The 21,102-nt window shown below is 23.2% G+C and overlaps 1 protein-coding gene across 1 annotated transcript in view; it reads right to left on the bottom strand.

Annotated features, from left to right (window-relative positions):
- Positions 1-1,294: 1,294 nt before the first annotated feature.
- Positions 1,295-21,102, bottom strand: part of LOC132921639 (uncharacterized) — a 33,434-nt gene continuing 13,626 nt past the window's right edge. The window contains exons 6-25 of the mRNA XM_060984774.1: positions 19,942-19,977; positions 18,971-19,000; positions 17,267-17,311; positions 16,549-16,608; positions 15,761-15,805; positions 15,094-15,129; positions 13,901-13,945; positions 12,779-12,805; positions 11,354-11,395; positions 10,487-10,537; positions 9,803-9,844; positions 8,618-8,662; positions 8,389-8,427; positions 7,569-7,613; positions 7,056-7,103; positions 5,857-5,889; positions 5,557-5,604; positions 4,617-4,643; positions 2,354-2,412; positions 1,295-1,435 (exon numbers count right to left, since the gene is read on the bottom strand). Of these exons, the coding sequence (XP_060840757.1) occupies positions 1,403-1,435; positions 2,354-2,412; positions 4,617-4,643; positions 5,557-5,604; positions 5,857-5,889; positions 7,056-7,103; positions 7,569-7,613; positions 8,389-8,427; positions 8,618-8,662; positions 9,803-9,844; positions 10,487-10,537; positions 11,354-11,395; positions 12,779-12,805; positions 13,901-13,945; positions 15,094-15,129; positions 15,761-15,805; positions 16,549-16,608; positions 17,267-17,311; positions 18,971-19,000; positions 19,942-19,977 (836 nt within the window). The 3' untranslated portion in view covers positions 1,295-1,402. The remainder of the gene's footprint in view (positions 1,436-2,353; positions 2,413-4,616; positions 4,644-5,556; positions 5,605-5,856; positions 5,890-7,055; positions 7,104-7,568; positions 7,614-8,388; positions 8,428-8,617; positions 8,663-9,802; positions 9,845-10,486; positions 10,538-11,353; positions 11,396-12,778; positions 12,806-13,900; positions 13,946-15,093; positions 15,130-15,760; positions 15,806-16,548; positions 16,609-17,266; positions 17,312-18,970; positions 19,001-19,941; positions 19,978-21,102) is intronic.

The following is a 21,102-nucleotide window of genomic DNA, read 5'->3' as shown; positions in this document are numbered from 1 at the left end:
TAGATTCTAATTGATTGCGTTATCGATAGCTTCGAGGAGTTCTTCAGTTATTGTTGGTTAAAGCTTAAAGGCATGGAGTGGTCAGTCACTTATTATGTGAGAAATGGACTGTGATGAGTGGCCACAATCACTGTCAGGGCGATCTCTCATTTTCCATTAATGGAGTATCTCTCCGGATCGTCTATGTCCTGTGCATAATCGGTTTAAGTTACCAATTATTGATATGTTAGCTATAGTCCAAGGATAGAAATATTCAGTGATTCTTAAAATTAAATAAATATCTCGATTGCATCCGATACGTATTTTTACATAAATATAGTTATCATATTCATCATCCACACGATCAGTAATGGTAATTTCTAATCCATTAAAAATAAAATAAAAACAAATAAACTGATGATTCTGATTTTCAACTAAAAATATGGGCTACTTGTACTTCTAGTATGTATATTTATATGTGCGCCATCTCAAGAGTCGTTCCACTCCTATTTTTAATATCGCGATTAGCGACAACGAATCGCATAATGTTATGGACGGAAAAAGGGTCACCCATAGTGTAACACTTAATAGATAATAATATATTATCTATCTTACGGGCGTAGTGCGCAAAACGTATAACATACACAAAAAAATACAATAACAATAAGCACTCGGGCAATTAGTTATAGTGATAATAATAAATCAAAACATGTGATTTCTTATACATAATAATATGAACATTAGACGACAATATGAAGACTTGATCTGCAAGCTCAGGAGGACGGCGTAGGCTCCAATATGTTGGTAAGGCGATAGCATCTTGAAATGAAAAGTCATGAATATAGTTTATTATTTAAATATATTTCCTTTTTTATGACGATGTCTGGAGGTGTTGATGAGTTGTTTTCGTTGAAACATATTATCAGCTATAGATAATCATAAAAATAAATAAATGTTGAGTAAAAGAAAATTCTCAATTTAAAAAAGTACTTATACACCGACTTCCGAGTAAGAATATATCTCACAGCGCGGCACCATTATTTGTTGTCAATTTCTACCCTGGTATATGGATGAAGGATGAGTACCTACACTAATATTGGTGATCAATGCTCTGTGGAGTATAGAAGAATGTTGCTGCACCATTTCCGTCACGATTAAATTTCTAATGTATAAATAAAATATAATATAATATATAATATTATTTATTTATTGCAATTCAATAATAATAATGATAATAATAATAATAATAATAACAATTATTATACATTTTTTTTTTGTTTTAGGATTAAATATTAAATCATATAATTTTATCTTACAGGTAGTGAAATGTTAATAATTTCTAAGATACATGTTAATGAGTAAACTAAAATACTATAAAAATTAAATTAAATTTTAATTATTAAATATGTTGAGGTATATCTTCTTAAATCGTATTTTCCGCTGGGCTTTCATTTATCTAAAATCATAATATAAGTAATGAACTATAATAAATTCAACCAGCCTCCCTTCAAATTAATTTCTATATACGCTACTGATAGACATTGATGTGTATTTATAGACGTACCTACGTACCTATAGTGTACTACACTAGGTACTATATATTATTTTTATTATATTTTGGTACGAATGTTACACACACTTTCACATTTATCGTGATAAACGACAAGATATAAATAATTCAATAATATCTACCAATCGATTGTTATAACATACATTATAATCTATTTTGTCAAGCCAGGGTGTATTCATTATTCAATAATTTTGTGTTCAGTAGAGTAAAGTTATAATTATAGAAGTAATATATAGTTCTAATATAATTATATTGAGTCAATGTGATAAAAAAATCGTATAGTATTTTAAATTTGTAACCACTATATTTTAGGGATACTTATTTGTTTTATTTCATATGCATATACAATATACATACATGAATTTATAATATTAAACAGGAGGTTAGAGAATGGGGCAAAGACTCAAAGTTTTGTTATTATCAGCTAACTTCCAATTAATTCCTACACAGAATTTTGAAAAAGGTGAAATGCAATCTCATGATAAACACAAAATCAATTAAAATTGAAATATATTATGGAATACTTCAAAGTACAAAAAAAACAGAAGACACAGAAGACAAAAATAAAAAAAAAATATAAAAATAGAATTGGTCAAATTTAAAAAAAAAAATTAAATAAAGAAATCATAATTAATAACTAATATTTGTTATAGTTTTTATAACTCCATAAAGTAAAATATTGGAAAAAATATGTACAAAAAATTAAGTATAGAAAATAAAAAAATATTAATATCAAACATTTTAACTTTATAATGGACCTATATTTCTTCATTTACATGATGAGAAAGTAAATATAAATCTTACCGGTTCATTTGGCGTGACATATTCCACTTTACGAATCTTTTTTACTTCATAACCGTCCACTAAAAATATATAGGAAATTAAAATCTAATATTTCTATTGTACATTAGATTCAACGTTATCTGTACCATTAAATCAATTATTTAATTTTATATACACTAATACGTGAATTATAGAATTTTATTTCTCAATATTATATTATTTTCATCAGTAAAGAAGTAATCAGTAACTAAGTAACAAGTGTCTTCTAATAATTTAGATTTATAGTGTACTCGTATAATATTTTAGTTAATGTAAATAAGTGAAATTTATGAATTAATTAAACTAAATTTAGCACATACTAACTATATTCAGTAATTTGAATAAATAAATTACTTAGCTAGATCGAACATCAATTGTAATACAGTTTTGGGTCTTTAATATAGTAAATTGTTTTCGTTCATATTATGTATCAGATTATCATTTATAAATATTTTTTCTAAATTGTAATTATTTTAATTGACAGGATTATTTAATAATAGTATTAACCTTATACAGTTAGGTATACTATATTTTATGAAATGCATTTATTCTGTGATATCTTGATATAATCAGTTGGTTATCAGTAGCCATCGTGAAAGGTCACCTGTGTGACATTACCAAATGTCTGACATCAATATCTGTGTCATAGATTATACCAAATAATATTAAGCAAACCGCATGCTCCCTGGAATAAAGGACGGATCCTCTAAGACCTGAAAGTTATCCTCTATGATTTGCTAAAAAAAGTATGTAGCGAACTAAACTCTCAATCACAAGTAATAATTACTAACGAATTTTCGATCGCCTAAACTAATAATGCTCTAAAATTAAATCTGTCCTCGATGGATTACTATAGTGCAATACCAAAAATTTCGTTAATTTAAAAATTGAGTATCATCTCTCACAAGCTACCACCGGAAAACCAACATTCAATAATAATAAGAAATCTTCCAATCCCAATCGTTGAGGAGTCCATACATATTATATAATATATTATATAATGACCTAACATACTTGAAATTCAGCATAAATTCTGTTACACGGTTAAAAAATTGTTCTAAATGCCCTATATTTTTGTGATAGTTCTACTATATAGGTATTGTTACGTTATTAATTAATTAGTATCATATTAAATACTCAACAAAATTAATTATTCATTTCGTATTCATACATAATATTTAGATAAAAAAAAAAATTAATTGCGATATAAATAAAATTGACTCACATTTACTTATAACTAAAAATAAAACAATATTGATAATTGGTAAATATTATATAATGTTATATATTAAAAATAAATATGTTATTAAATATATTGCTGAACTAAATGCAATTTGCATAATCTTATTTTCTTTATTTGAAATTTTTCACGCTATAATTATTACAAATTATAGTTACTCGATAGTTATTTATTAAAAACTTTTAATGTAATAAATTTACTGTTTTTTTTTTATATATATTTTTTGTTAAAACGAAGTTTTTGCTTCAACAACTAGGGATTAGGGATATTTACATGATGATTTATTTATGTTTACAACATTAAATCTATATCTAACAAATTTGAGATCGATGTATAGTACAATAATATAAATGACTTTTTGTGTAATATAATTGTAATGATAATAAATAATAATATATTTTACTGCTTAATATTATTTATATAAATTCCATAAACTTACGAGAATGTAAAATTTCTATAAAGTTAAACAATTATAATAAATTAGTTATGTTTAATAAATATCAATATTCTGTAAATATATATGTGGCCAGTGATTTAACAAGTATCTTAATTATCCTAATATACTTAGAAGATATGAAGTATTAAACATTTGAAAATGATAGTAATTTATATTAATTTATAAGTAATAACATTTTAATTTGTAAATATTATTTATGCATATAAGTATAAAAATTAAGAGTAATATTAATGAGTGATAAACTGAATATATTTTATCTATATTTTTATGTAAAACTAATATTACTCATTAAAAAATTGTTAAAAAATCTCAATTATTAGAGACATAATAATTTTAAAAAAAAAAGTAGTTGAAATTTCACAGTTAAAAGGAGCAGTAACATTCATGCTGTATTAGCTATTTGGTTCGGTTGTTGCTCCTATTGATGTATGTTTTGGTTAGGACTTAGGCGCCACAAAAAAAAAGAAAAAACGCGCAAAATAACGTTTTCCCGATCAATTATATTAAAAAAGGCTAGTATTATATAGATAAAATAAAATAAAATATACTTCTCCAATCAGTACTCTCTGGCATACCTGAAAGTAAAATATAAAACCATATATTTCATGTTTACAGTACATTATGGTGAATTTAGAGATCACAAGAGATATCTAATTTATTTAGTAATATAATAATATTTAGGTGTTATATTTTCATACAGTAAATACATCAAATACATGTCAAATTTTTGTTCTGTTAATAAGACTTTTATATAAATTTAATAGGTAGGTGTCTAAATCTAATATACTGGTCTTATAAATGTTGGAAAAATTTTTTTTTTTGTAATTGTTAAGTAATAATAAAATAATTATTTGTCATAATAAAATATTATATCTTATTCAATTTTAATAAATTATAAAATTAGAATAGAAAAAATTCAAAACAAACTAGGCATGAATATGTGTAACGGTAGTAAAAGTTGAATTTTATCGACTTTTTTATGGTGTTTTAAATCTAAAATTCAATCATTATTTCTTTTTATTAATTTATTAATTGTATTATTTTTCAAATACATTTTTGATGTGACAGAAAACCCCAATAATTGGTTGATTATAAGTAAATACTAAGAGAAAATTGATAATAGTTAAATATAAAATTTTAATGAATGAATAATAATAAAAAGATCGTTATTTTTACATTTTGTTGGTGGTGTAAGTTATAACCACGGAATATGAATTAAAAGTTCAAACTCTCAATCGTTAAATAGTGTTGATAAGAGTCAAAACAATTTTTCATTTTTCATTAAAATATCAAAAAGGAATAGAAAATTCTAAAGATTACAAATTCATAATATTATATTTTAAATCGTATCGGATATTTACTGACAATTTTATATATAATATTCAATGCACACTAAGTATATACTGCAATAACCTAGGTTTTAATAAATAGCTTATAAAATTACAACTCACATGATCTATATTAAACTATTAAAATATTTAAACTTACTAGATTTGATTGACTCATATCCAGTAATATAATTTTCAACAAATTCATCTAAAAATCAATAAACATTTAAATTACGAATCAATTTTTTATATAATTAAATAAATAATTTTACAAAAATAAGTTTTAATATTTTTTTAATTTTAAATACTTAGTATTTATTAAACATTAAAAACATTTTGGGTGAAATAATCACTCAACGAGAATGAGGCTTTATTTTTTTAATTCTATAATAAAGTTTAAATTGTACTTTAAAGCTGTAATTATTCAATAATGTAAATACAAATGTATAATGAAACTTACCTTTTGTTAGTTCTTTCAGTGGTATAACAACAACTGAAATTAAATAAACATTTTTTTTTTAAATAAAATTGTTTAGATTTTGTATTTCTTATTTTTTTTAAGTAATAAAGTCAAGTAAGTTAATATAAAAAGTAAAATAAATTTTCATTATTTTCTGCATTATTTTAGCAAATATATTATATTGTGTAATTTTTAATTTTTATAAATTAATAATGTTTGTGTGTACAAATTATCATCCATACTCCACAGCCAAGTCTATTATAGTCATAGTTCTGAAATTTGGTACAGATAATATAGGTAATCATACAAACCTGAAGAAATACACTTTGAAGGTTATATTTTAAATTTTGCAATTTAAAAATATGCTCACGCAGGCATTTGTTGGATCATAAAAAATGAATATTTTTTAAATCTGCCGTTAGTTACAGAAAAATAATAATAACGATTAGGTATTATTGAATATAATTATAGATCTATATTTTATTTTGAGAGATTTTAATAGCTATGTTAAAAATATGTGTAGTTTATTAAAGGAATTTAAGAAAAATCCACGAGCATTTAATTTATTATGGAAAATGCCGTGCAGGATCTTCTATAACACGGGTAACTAAATGGCAGCCCGCGAACACATTTTATCCGGCCCGCAAACAAAGAATAAATAGCATACACTGTGAAAAAATTATATGTGTTATTACATGTACTTAGAAATTTTATGGTTCGCGAAAAATGTTCAGATACCTAATGTGGCCCTTAAAAATTTAATAATATTAATTGGTGACCCCTGTACTATAGTGATATAAGATCATGTGTATTTAATACCTATCTGTATTTTGAATTCTTAATGATTTTAAGTTCTATAATAAATTATTTATTTATGCATATATGAGTAATAAATAATTCATTTCCAATTTAAACGAGAAATCTTAAATCTCGTATTTAACTCATGTGGTTAAATAATTTTGGCACTCAATTTTTGCGCGCCGCAAAAATTATTTAACATCAACATAGTATTAACCCTTTAACCCAAAAATGTTATGTACCAATTATAGTGGTTTATCTTTCATCTTTAATAAATCAATAAGCAATAATTATCTACCGATTATTTTTAGAGTAAAATAAATTAAAAATTAAAAATTAAAACATAGATACAACATCATTATCACTCAATTCTTCTTATCAATAATCTATAATAAATTTACTCTTTTTGGTTTTGTTTGACTCCAATATGGCTTCTACTTCATTGATCACTGAAAATGAATAGACATAGTTTAGATTTCAAAATTTTCTTATAATTATTTATATATTGTTATTTCTCTGATTGTTTTATTACACGTAACGGAGGTAAGGATAAGTTTTGATAAAATATATGTTATATGTTATTTATAATATACATTTTAAGAATATACAGGCTTTGATAAAAGAGTACAATTTATAATGATAAATAAAATTATTTGCAAGGTTCGATATTTACACTAATACACAAATAATAACACAGGTACTAAAATTATAAAATTGATAAAAAATGTGAGAAATATAAAGGTCTACATTGGTGTGATACATTAACCATCTTTAATCGGATCATTTAGGTACATGTAGTTTATATTGAAATTATATATTATTTATTAATAATTTGTAATTTACTAATTTATAATACATATTAACAGGACGACAAGAATAAAAGTTAATAATTATCATATAACATATTATCTTACTTAGTTCAACCAAACTGCGTACATTTATTCCTGCTGTAATATCCACTACAAAGTAAAATGTTGTTCAGTTAGGTATTTTATAAAAACATAAAATTATCTTAATATTAGTTTTAAGTGGTGCGAAAAATGTATCTAGGAAAATCAAAAATCAAAATATATAAATTCAATTAGCATTTTTTTTGGTTTTGCAAAAGTTTTGACATTAATAGTTATTACTAAATATTTAATTATAAACTAAGAAAATAACATTTCATAAATATAATTATTCTTATGTTATGGGGTACAATGAACCTTTTGAATACTGCACTGCCGTTATACAAATAAATCAGCACTATTCAGTTGTTATTTTTCGGGATTTTCTTTTAAAAGCATAAACAGGACATTATTCATTATGCTATCTATATTTTAAGAAGTTATAAAGATATCAAAAATCACTAATCAGATTACATAATATGAAACCGTATAAAAAGATCCTCTACAATTTAGTATTTAAGTGTTATTCAATTAAATCATTCAGTAACTCATATTCTTTGAATGTGCAAAATATGTTTTAAATAAAAATTTATATATCACGTGAAAAAACTTAAAATATAATTAAATTTTTCTTTACTTCAGAATGATTAGAATTTAACAAAATTTCATATATCTATATGAAATATAATATATATTATTTTTTACAAAATTTTGTTAATAGGTGTTTTACAATCAGATCACACAATAGCCAATATTCCTAGAAGGCGTTGACATATTTTTAAAAGAAATTTTTTGCATTTATTTTTTACTATTACACAGTCTTATTTAATAGTGATTATCAATTTACCTATGTATGAGTTGTAGATGTTTGACATAGTCCTTAACACTGAAAAATATTATTTTTATAAAGAAAGCTCAAATAAAAAAAATAAATTATTAACGAAATCAAATTGATTTTTTTTAAATGTACATTAACTATTTACATTATAAAATAATAAAAATAAGGCGAATGAGCTTTGATAATATTTTTTTTATACTAGACATTATTTTACAATATTAACAATATTAAGACTTACTTTTTGTATAAAATAAATTCTTTTTATTTTCATCGGTGATCTTTTCTATTTATCAAACAAACATCTAATATTAAGTCGTTTTCGTATAAAGAGGACTTTTCTTGGGATGTGCATGTTATCTCTGCCATATAAATTCATACAACGCTAAATTTGTGCTCAGCAGAACCAACTTTGTGCTGTTACTTTTAATACTAAATTGAATTAAATTATCATAATAGGTAAAAGAAATAAGAAACTGTATTATCTTATTACTGTGTAACATGAGCGTAGCTAGGATTTTAATCAGAGGGGGGGCAGTGGCGTAACCAACTTCAAATCATTAAATCTCAATTTTTTTTTTAAGTACATATTTATTTATAATATTATTTTTAAATTATTACAATGACAATCGTCTAGAGTCTGCAAAATCTACTTAGAATTTTCTGTTGCATTACAACGTGTGATATAAGAAATATTATTTAGTTTGAAGTGCAAGGGGAGGCACTTTACTCCCCTGCCTTACCCTCGCTACGTCCATACTGTGCAATATAATAAATTGTTATGATATTTTAATTTTAAGCGAGTTATGAGCATTTTTATATTCTAATATTATACATTCTCATAAATTAATTAATTTAATTTTTTACTTTTATTAGTTTACTCAATTCACCTTAACTTGTTTTCATGTATTTTTTTAAAATTATTATTTATTGTGTTAAAATTTACAAAAGTTGATATTATGTACCTAATAAAATAATAATAATTCAATGTGTTCGTGAAATGTTTATAATATCATAATAATGGATGTAGAATACAAACTTCGATTAACAATAATATATTATTGAGGAGCAAAATGACTTTTATCCTCATCGTATATAAACTTTTAATGCAAATTTACAATTTGTATTATTGTAAAATATTAAAGTAGTATTTTAGTATGATTTTATGTTGAAAATAATTTATTTTAAATATATATTAACAAAAGTGTAAACAGGGTAATATTCGTTGAAATACAACAAATAAATATAATATGCTTGGTACCTACGTGACAATTTATGTATTGCTTAAGCATTTGAAAAATTATTTATTGTTTACTTTGACGATAACATGCACAAACCAAATTTAGTTATAAGAAGTTATTATAATATATTGATTATTTTTTAAAAATATGCAACGTTGAAAATAATAACAAGATATGTTACTTACCTATATCAATTGAAGTAATAGTTTTAAAATAACTATCCAAACCTAAAATACACCATTGAATCATACATTTATTGTTCTTTAAATAAATTAAATAAATTATTATTATTAAGTATGTACGACGCCATTAATCATAATATAATATTATATATGATACCTATAGTTAAACCGCCTATACCGTATAGGTTACGAGGTACCTCAGACATTCTCTATTATTCTTATACAAATATAGAATAGTAAACCAGGTATTTGGACCATACATGTATTTATATTAATAACAATTTACATTGTACGTTGTTATTGTTTTACAAAAATTACAAATTAAAAAATAAGTATATATTATTTTATAAATTAAAATATGTTAATTTTGTTTATTAAATAATTTTAACTCAAATTAACTTTAAAATTATTTTGAAGTGTTCCAACATTATATTATATAGTTTTATATAATAAAATAAATCGAAAATGTTGCGTCTTGCTTAAAAATTGATTTATGTAGACACAATAATGAATATTATATTTTCAGTATTATATACATTATATTATATGCTATTAGTCCACAGGTCAGTGGGGATACTAAAGAGTAAGGGGAATATCCTAAGCCTCTATCTCACCTTTCATCACAATAATATTATATTACTTTTTATTTTAAATATTTATCATGTTAGTAAAACACTGATTACATACTTTCTTTGAAATACTTTAAAAACGCCTGAACTACGTCCATTGATTGTTTTACTGAAAAACGTTTAATTATAAATTTCGGTAAGTAAATAATTATACTTTATATAATGTTTTGTATTTCATAATACATGTCTTTTGCCTATATTTAGAGTGATAAATTTAATACACATAATCTCTAAAAATATTAACGTTTTTATTTTTTTATTTGTTATAAATTATACACAATCTGTACCAGTAGGCACAATAAGTGTATGAGCAATGTAAAAAAAAAAAACATGAATAATTTGAATGAAGAAGCCACATTGATGACACTTCATCTTTTATTTATTTATTTTTTGTTTGATATTTTGTTTGTTTAGATTAATTGTTATCTAACAGGTATCTACACCAGAGGTTCCCAAACTTTTTTATTGTACAACCCATTTTAGAAAATTTTTAAAATTTGTATATTTTTTAAATATAATTATTATTATTATTTATTTTTCAATAATATGTCGTTTTGTAATGGAACTTAAAGTAATATACCAAAATATAAACGTTAATACGACGTACTTTCTAGAAGATGTATATTTACTAGTAAAATAATCAGTCTCTCTCTATATTATTATTACCTACCCAATGGACTATGAGTTATTGAATATCGTAATTTTATTATTAAAGTCAATTTATTCCTTCTTTGTTAAAACAATGTAATTCTAAGACTTAGATAAAATGTCATGCATAGTAAATGTAATTTATACTATTGTGTTAAATATTTTAAGTGGGTACAAACGAAGAGTAAAAACTATATTATATTGTACATAAAAGAATAGTACAAAAAAATGTAATAACGACTGATTAATAAAAATTGTAAATATTAAATTTATTTACCTCCATTTTCCGAAATAAACACTGTATCATCAGGGCCGATATCTGTAAGTACATTATCAATTACTTAACTTAATCTTTATTTTCATAGTATACTGAGTAAATCAGTAATACTAATTAATATTGTACTTTTAGCTCATAATATTACTAGATATTTTAAAGTAAATATTATAATAATCTTCTTAGTCTGAACAAAATAAAACATCTTTAATCTAGTGCCGTAGGTAATTTGAGTTTTTTAATATGTGTGATGATATTAAATTAAGTAGGTATTTAAGCAGATTAATTTCTTTTAATTTTTAAGCCACTATTTATTACAATAAATTGATGAATATTTTCAGAATTATTGTTATATAAAAGAAGAAAAAGAGGTAAATTTGATTAGTGGCTTAAAGAATCTTAATATTTTAATTAATTAAAAAAAAAAAAGTTGGAAGTTAGAAATAGCAATATTGTCATGTATACATATGTCATTAAAATTCCATCTAGCCACCTAAATACATCTATAATAAATATAATCGATTCATAGTAGTATATCTAAAAAATATAGATTGTATATATATTGTATTGTATGAACTACGCGTTAACACATTATGGTTATCATAGGTTAGGTATTTTTTGTCTTGTATGCATCGGCTGTACATTTAATGGAAAACCAATAAGGCGCAGAGAGACGTCCCCGATTCAACCTTAAAACCAGTTAGGTAGATGATAATAGTACAGATATATAAAAACGTTTTATATTTTTTTTTTTATAGGATAGTAGAGTACCTAAAAACACGATTCATGTACACAAATATGCAATATTTCCGAATAGCTATTCTGATTGATACTCAGTTACAAAGTACAAGTACTTTCCAATTTGGTTTATTATTGTTTAATAAAAATAATAATGGTAAAAATAATTTTAAAATATTTCTTATTAGTCTCAATATTTTAATAACTGCAGTTAGAGTATAAAAAATAATAAAATACGAAATCAAATACTTAACTATAAGAATAAATTGCGATTTATATTTTAAGATTCTGAGTAGATTTTCTGGAGAAAAATGCTCAAATGCATACGTGTAATTGCCGCTCCGTTATCAATTATTTTTGTTTGTCAAAGAAATAGTCAAAATTTTGTACAAACTTTTTACATCCGATCATCAATTGTAAGAATCCTCTTATATTCGTTCATTTAAATTTAACCCGTCGTGGAAGGAAAACATTAATTTTTGATTAACGTTTATGTAATTTTAGATTTAAGTAGCCGATTTTTTCGTGTATTTCAAAATACATTACATATTATAATTTACTCATAATATGCTTCAATTGCTTATTGTACATATCAGATTTATAGGTAGACCTACATAAAATAGTATTCATTTTTTTAAGTATTTTATATAAAAACATAATTTAAAAATAATATTTATGTATTATACACACCATGGCTTTTAATTTTATCATGGATTACTGAAAATAATTTAGAAATATATTAAGTTTTAATAGTTATTTGTTCTTAAGCACTAATTTGTTTTACTATAATGTCAAAAAATAACAGATAGTACATTCGTTGCAAAACAAAAACAAATAAATTTATTATTATTATAATTTTGATGGAGATATTAATTATTTATTTAGTATTTTTTTTAAGAATATAGCTATAAGTTATTAATTTCAACATTTTAAACAGATACATTTCATAGTTTTCAAAATATGTATTTTATGTTTAATATTTTTCTTTTATAAAAGTTACAGCGATAGAATTGTCAAAATACTTCAAAATTTAATACAAGGTTCCTTATAAGTTGTTCAATTACCTACCAACTAAGAGATATCATAAGTACACATAATAGATAACAATATTTTTTCTAAGCATTTAAATTTTAGAGTTTTGAAAAATGCGTAAAATTTTAACAATTTCATATTATTTTCTAATTAGAAATTCAAAAATAATATACTTTTATTTCTAACATTTAAAAATTTAATACAAGATTCCTCATAAGTTTTTCTATCTAAAATAAAAAAAAAGTTAATAGCAAACTCACTTTAATTTTTTATAATAATATGAAGCTCGAATTTTTACTATATTTATGTTTACCATAACTATGTCACCAGCAAACTTCTATGGTTAAAATTAATTTGATTATTTTTTTATTTTACGAATACGACCACCCCATTTCCTGATACCTATATTATGTCATAATTATTTTTGAAATTCATAAGAAACTCTTTTCCCTGCCACATAAAAATTACATTATGTTGTCAGAAATACGTTTTTTTTTTAAATTTTTTTTTATAGAAGCATGCTATTCTTTATCACGGAAACCTAGTATTCAAATGCAATTTTCTTTCCGTAGTGTTGATATGAAGGTTTAGAGTAAGTATTTCTAGACTCTTGTAAAGAAATGATGGGACTTGGATATTTGTTTAATAATAACTAATAGTATACATTCATTAATTCATAAATATACAAGATTCTTCAATAATTATAAGTATTAAAATAAAAAATAAAACATTTTAAAATTACTTAAAAATTAGTAGCTATATAATATAAATAAAACTTACAACAGCGAACAACTATAGTCAAAAAATTGTCTGATTCAATTCTCCCTAAAAAAATAACATCGTTTATTTATGTGTATTTGATTTTATGATTTATTATTTAAAATCCAAATTGATTAATGTGAAACTAGTAAAAAATATATATATATATATATTCATGTTGGCGTATTTTGTTTTTGAAATATCACAGTTTATGGTTATCCACTAATTGCTTTAAATTTGATTTTCACATGTGTACAATATTACAGGAAATTCATTATATTTTTAAATTTCAATGATTTTCCTCAAGAAAATAATAACTATTGATAGAATTAATTTTAGATTTTTTTTTTTTTTACAGTGAGAAGAATTAAAATAGCGTTTCAAAAGTCCTATAATAATGGATATATCTTTGTTACGACTCTCTGGTTCAGTTTAGCGTAAAAACACCTATAATATATTTTATAAAGAAGAGTATTTCCTGTGCATTGACCGGATAGATTTTTAATATTGACAATTTTGAATAAATTATTAATGGTTAAAAATAATCGAAATTATTTTAAATTAAAACATACTTATATTTATAAAAAATGTATAAATATTAAAAATCTATCCGGTCAATGCATAGGAAATACTCTTCTTTATAACATATATAATAGGTGCTTTTGCCCTAAACTGAAACAGAGAGTCGCCGTAATCGTGGAAATACGGTGTATCTTTATTCCTATATTATGTGTGTGAGATAGACAGAGTAAACAAATGCTGGTGTAGCGGCCCCTTAAATAATAATAGTTATAATTTTTAAGTTAATGTAATTAATATACTATTATAAATCAAGGGAAAAAATATTACATAATAGGTAAAACATTTCGGACTTTCACTAACACTGATTTGTTTTCCTAAGATTTACCAAATCTTGTTTGTAAAAGACCGACTTAAAAAATTCGAAGTTTGACGACAAAAATGTTTTGTGTATCCAGGATTTTATCGAAGTATATGTCCGAATTCGTCTTATTTTAGGTTTCACCAATATCCGTACTTTTACCGTAACATAGAAAAATTTAATAAAATTAATAATTCGAAAAAATAATTACACAAGTTATGATAAATAAATTTATATAAACCAATAAATCAGATGAAAATTAAACTTAGTTATAAATAGGTATTTAATTTTATTGTGACAATAATTATGTTAGAGTATAAAGTTAACTACTTACATTTCTTTTCAAAAAGCGTGACATGATTTGTGATATCTGAAAATATGATAAAATATTTATTTCTTTACAACACTTAAACACTCAAAATTTAAAGACTTCTGTGCCTTATATTCAAAATAAATACATTTTATAATTAAATTAACATAACCTAACATGTTTTTAAAAGTATTTTATATAGTTTAATGATTTTAAAGTTTGAAATTTTTGGAAAAAAAAATATTTTTTCAATGTACGTATTTATCATTATAGTTTTGAAAGTTTTTATTATTATGTTAACATGAGTTTTTCATTTTATTTTTGAAGCAGAATAGTTTCTCATAAAGGATTTCTGTATTGTTTAAAGATCTAATTTTGAAGAAATTATTCACTATTTAAACATTTTTTTTGTTTGTTTGTTTCATATTAAATTTTAATTAAGCATATTGTTCAATTATGTTTTCATTAGTTTTTTTTAACATAATAGATTAATAGATTAATAGAATATTAAAAAAGGTTAAAATATATAAATAGGAGTCCCACAGTTGAGACATTTTTATTAATTAGATATACGTAAGTACTTATTTGATTAAATTAAGACGAAATTTGCTCAATGTAATTTTTGTAGTATTACCAAAAACTAAAGTTACATAGATAACTTAAAAAAATAAAATATTAGATGGCAACTTACAATCATCAACAACTGCTAATCTTTTTGGACTTTCTGCTGTACGATCTAATTGATTAAAAAAAATATGTTAATAATAAATACCTGGTTAGTATATCATTAATACGTCATTACAAGAAATATGAAAATTTGTATTGTATGTCGATAACAATTATACAAACACGACAAACTTTTAAATTTCCTACTACATAATATAACATATCAATAAAAAAAATAATTTAAAAAAAAATAGAACATATTAACTATACATAGTATAATAAGTACCGAGTTAATATTATATCATCAATACATTGCAAAAAAATATGAAAATGTTTGTTGTACATCGATAATTGCAAAAACGTGACCAGCTTTAAAATTACTACTACACATCAATAAAATAAAATAGCACATATTAATTGGCAAGGCATATTTTTATTGTGGATTAACGATATCCGTGGTAACTATATATTTTAATAACAAGAAAATAACCTATTAGAAATAGTATTGCAATAAAAAGAAATTGTGAATACTTTTTATTTTTATTTATTTATTTAAACATAAATAAATCGTGGTTGAGTTCGTGGCGATTGGTTTTTCAATGTCCATCAATAGTACAAACATGCGTTTTTTAACTAATTAAGGACGCTCAGTATAGAATTTTTTGTTAAATATTGTTTAAGGCATAGTTTCCAATACAACGCATTTTTTTTAATAGAGATTAATAATGAATTATAATATATTATTTTAGTCATGGTAATATACATATTATAATACTTTTTTATTGATACTTGGTTTTCCTATATTATACTTACTAATTTTATCTAATGAAATTTCCGTCTCAGGAAATACATTTGGATTAAATGCATTTAACTCTGAAACATTTTAGTATATAAAAAAGTAACTAAATTATTATTTTAATTTTTATTCTGTTTTTTTTAAGTATAAAAATAAGCATAACAGATTTTATTAAATTGTTTCAAAATAATAACGGTTATATTCTGTTTAAATAATAGGTACATTATAAAATTATATCAGATATTTAAGCAAAGAATATTGACTATAAAAAACCATTCTGGATCATTGTATATACTGAAGAAGAATAAAAAGATTGACTTAGTAATAACAACGTTTATTTTTACATTTATCATACTTTTCATGAAATTTTTTTCAATTTCCTTAAGCTGGTAAACAAAGTACTTATGACTTTTGATATTTTCGAATAGTTTCTTGAAATGTAAAAATAATTCAAAGTGTCAAACAAATACATTTCTAAAGAGCTCCAGTCGACCAAAATGTGATATTTAGACTAAAAGACCAGACAAAACAATTTCTACTGAATTTGGTGTGATGTATTTTAATTTTGAAATGGATTACGTTTGTTCAACGTATTTACTGGGTCTTAATAAAGATGATTTTTACTATATCATAAGTTGTAAGTTACATTATGAAAAATATAAATTATTACTGATTATATTCATAATTTGAAATCATCATGACTTATTAACTATTATATAAAATATTATTTTTTACCTTTAATATAATTCACTACAAAGTGTGAATAGTCTATGTCTTTTACTGCAAAATAATTATATCATTACATTTTATCCTACGAACACTATATTATATAACAAAACATTTCACATTAAGATTTTTATTTCTTTGTTGAAACAGGTTCAAATTATAATTAATTTTCAATACGTTTTAAATAGACAAATATTAATTAATAAATTAAGCATCTACGACACTATAATATAATTGTAATGGTTAACTTTGAAACTTCCAATATTAAAATACGTTTTTCTCAACGAGGTGAAAACTCATAACATATCAGCAGAATGGAATAGTTGATATAATAAATTTAAAACGTGAAATGTTTAACATGCCAACAATTACTGACTGTGTACGATAAAGTAATTTTATAATATTTGGGGAAAAAGAGACCAGCCCGTCTAAATATAGTATATATTAGTAATTAGTTCACATGAAATAACTTGTAAGTGTGTTCCTGTAGGTTAGGAGTGATTAGTGAAGGTATCGAATCCAACCAGGATTGCGGGTTTAATAATGATAGGTAATCTTTGAATTATTGTTAATTGTTTCCGGACATCACTTTGTGCAATCTAAGCAAAGTTAGAGCGCTGAAATTGAGAGTCTCATGTTTCACTATTTGATTTTACATGGAAGTTACAATGTGATGAAACTTAGAACATTGTTTGGTGACATCTCATTCAGTAACTTCACAGGTAGGGATATTAACGGTGCCTACAAAATCTCCGCGATACCCATAGGATGATACAAATACAATCACATGATACAAAATAATGCAATACTATAACATCTCCGAGAATCTTTTTTGCACACAGGAGTATTTTTTTCTGTTGAGTCTAAAATTGATACTAGTTTATATTTTGGGTAGTAAAAGCGAAACATTCCATGTCATTTTATTAGTTAATGAGAAAAAAAAATGGAAAATAAGGATTTTTTAACTATTATTTATAGACATTTTAAATGTTCAATTTTTTTATTTTATAAATGTGAATTGACTTTTAAATGTAATACAAAGTTCAATAAAAATTTTTTTAGCAAGAATTATGAAAAAAATTAAACATAATTCCACAGATATTTTATGTTTAAATTTCGACGAAATATGATTTTACCGTATAAAATAATGATTTTGATCAATAATGTTTAGTTTTATTGTTGTAATTTAAACATTAATAACTTGCTGTAGAAACTTGAAAATCTAATTCAATATGTCATGTTTGTTGTTTTTATAGCAAATTAAAAATAAAAATATATACGATCTTTTTTTATAATGGTTTGTAGTTAATATCATAGTTATGAAACATTTCATATTTTTTCGTATTAAAATATTTTCTTAGATTTTTATTCATATAGCCAAGACTAAAAATGTATTACAATGCAAAATTATATTTTTATATAACCTTATACATGAACTCAAATTGTATGATGAAATAAAACATTAAAAATCTGTAGTTGGCAAGAGGAATACTGAATGCAAATAACGCAAATCTTTCTAACGTTTATTTGATTTCCAAAAATACTTATTTCATCATTTTACATTTACTCTAAGTCTATAATATAATTTTTTTTACAATCCTAATAATAATTATTAGTCTCGTTTTTTTATATATATTTTTATAATTACAAAACAACAAAATTGATGATCCCTATAATAGTTTATTAATATAATACAATTAATGCAAGTCTTACTGTGTTTACAAAAATTAATTGGTGATGTATCTGTAAAAAATTAAAATGTAATTAGAGTCAATAATAAAATTATAGTTTCGTGTATATTAAACTGTATTCTTAATAAACTAAATGTATTCAATGCATTTAAATTAAATGGTCATAATTTTTTTATGATACAATATGAATCAAATAAATAAATATTAATAAATAATTGAATCCATGAAATATGAACACTTAACTGCATTTCTAAAATTTAAACTTGTTGGTTTTATCAGGAACATAATCAACTTGCATAATTAACTAATTTATCTTATTTTTCATTTTCATCAATCGCCTCTGTACTAACTTGTCATTCAAACTATACTATTGCCGATGAAAGAAAGTTACCGATTAACTCATGTATACTGAACTAAAATTACAGGACGACTGAGACAAAATAGATGATACGCGTCCCGATTATTACCGAAGTATCTCCACAGAAAATGACTAAACATCGCACTCAAATAATAATTACTTATATTATTATAATATATTGTAATACTGTAGGTCATCACAAATAAAATTGACAATTATTGTTGTTGTGTATTTTTTCTGTTGTTTTTAAGATCAGGCAGAACAAAAGTAATTAACTTATCGTCTTTTCTTTTGTGTTGGTACCTACACGCTTCACAATGATTGCCATGCATACTGCATACGCTACCGCTACTATATAGCTAATGACCGTGTTATTACTTTTCTTCCATGCGACAGAATATACAATATTACTTTATGATTTATAGTTGACATTGAACTACTGATCATCAATGAAATATTAAGTTAAATACATGATTATGTACCTAATAAATTAATAATTACTTTATATAAGATAAGATTATTCGAACAATTCATATTTTTAAGAAAAACTTAATAAATATAGTATAGTTAATTATATTATTATAAATTAATATAATTTATAATCTAAAATAAATAACAATAAATATAGATCATACCTTTTTTTGCATCTTCTTTAATTTTTTCATTTACAGCTGTATTGAAAATAAATATTAAGGCGTACATATTACATAATAATATACTAACAGTTACTTATTAAAATATCTTGAGCACACAAAATATTTGATATATTATATTATAATAGTATAATATACTACTTTTCGTATTATGCAATTATTTTATATACCTATGCATATTATATAATATATTAATATACTAAGTTTGAATAGGTATATGTATGTTGCTACTGTTGCAATACAACACAAACATTACATACATTTAAAACTAAGTTAGGGAACAATAATTATATGTAGCACATAACACTATAGTAATTCTTTAGGCAGTAAATTTAACAATCAGGATTTAATAAGTAACACTTATTATTTTCAAAGTATTAAATATTTTAGACATTTTTTTTGTTGGAAAATATAAGATGCGTACAATTTTAACATTTTAAATAATTTACTAAGCTTTAGTGATGGATCAGTAGTCGGTGCACGGTGTGACAATTTTTGTTTGTTAATACTTTTTTTAAACATTTAGGATTAATTCCAAGTGTGGTAAATAACCAACTATGTTATGTGGAAAATATAATTTTTAAGACCTGCGATCCATCAATAACTGATAATTAGCAATTATTCATATGATAATAATATTTTTAAATATTTTTTCTGATATATCTAAAAGTCGTTGCAGCTACAGATAAGTTTTTTTTGATAATATAAAACAAAAAGATGCTTTTAAATTACATAATATAATTATGATTTCAAAAAGTAAGTCAAATGTGTTTAAGAGGTTAGTGATGGAAATAAATTGAATATCATATTTTAATGAATTATCTGATTTCGTGATACTGATGCAGAAATAATGTCTTGATAAAAATAATCTAACATTACGTAAATGTATTAAATTGTCTACACATCAAGTACATATATGAAAGGTAGATACTAATTTAAATTAATATTGCTTTTTTACTTAGAGGATGTCAGCGTAGTATTTGTTATCTCTCTCTAATCTCCGTAAAACATATCAAAATTTACGTTCATAATAATGACTAAAACCATATTAATTTCTTAAATTAGAGTGAAATGATCTCTTATAAAATTTAAAATTAAGAACATTATCTAGATTCTAGGCCTCTAGGGCATCTCATAATCGTT

This window comes from Rhopalosiphum padi, chromosome 2 (genome assembly GCF_020882245.1).
Source record: "Rhopalosiphum padi isolate XX-2018 chromosome 2, ASM2088224v1, whole genome shotgun sequence".
In the NCBI taxonomy this organism is placed as follows: domain Eukaryota; kingdom Metazoa; phylum Arthropoda; class Insecta; order Hemiptera; family Aphididae; genus Rhopalosiphum; species Rhopalosiphum padi.
This window is presented reverse-complemented; position numbering and strand designations above follow the sequence as displayed.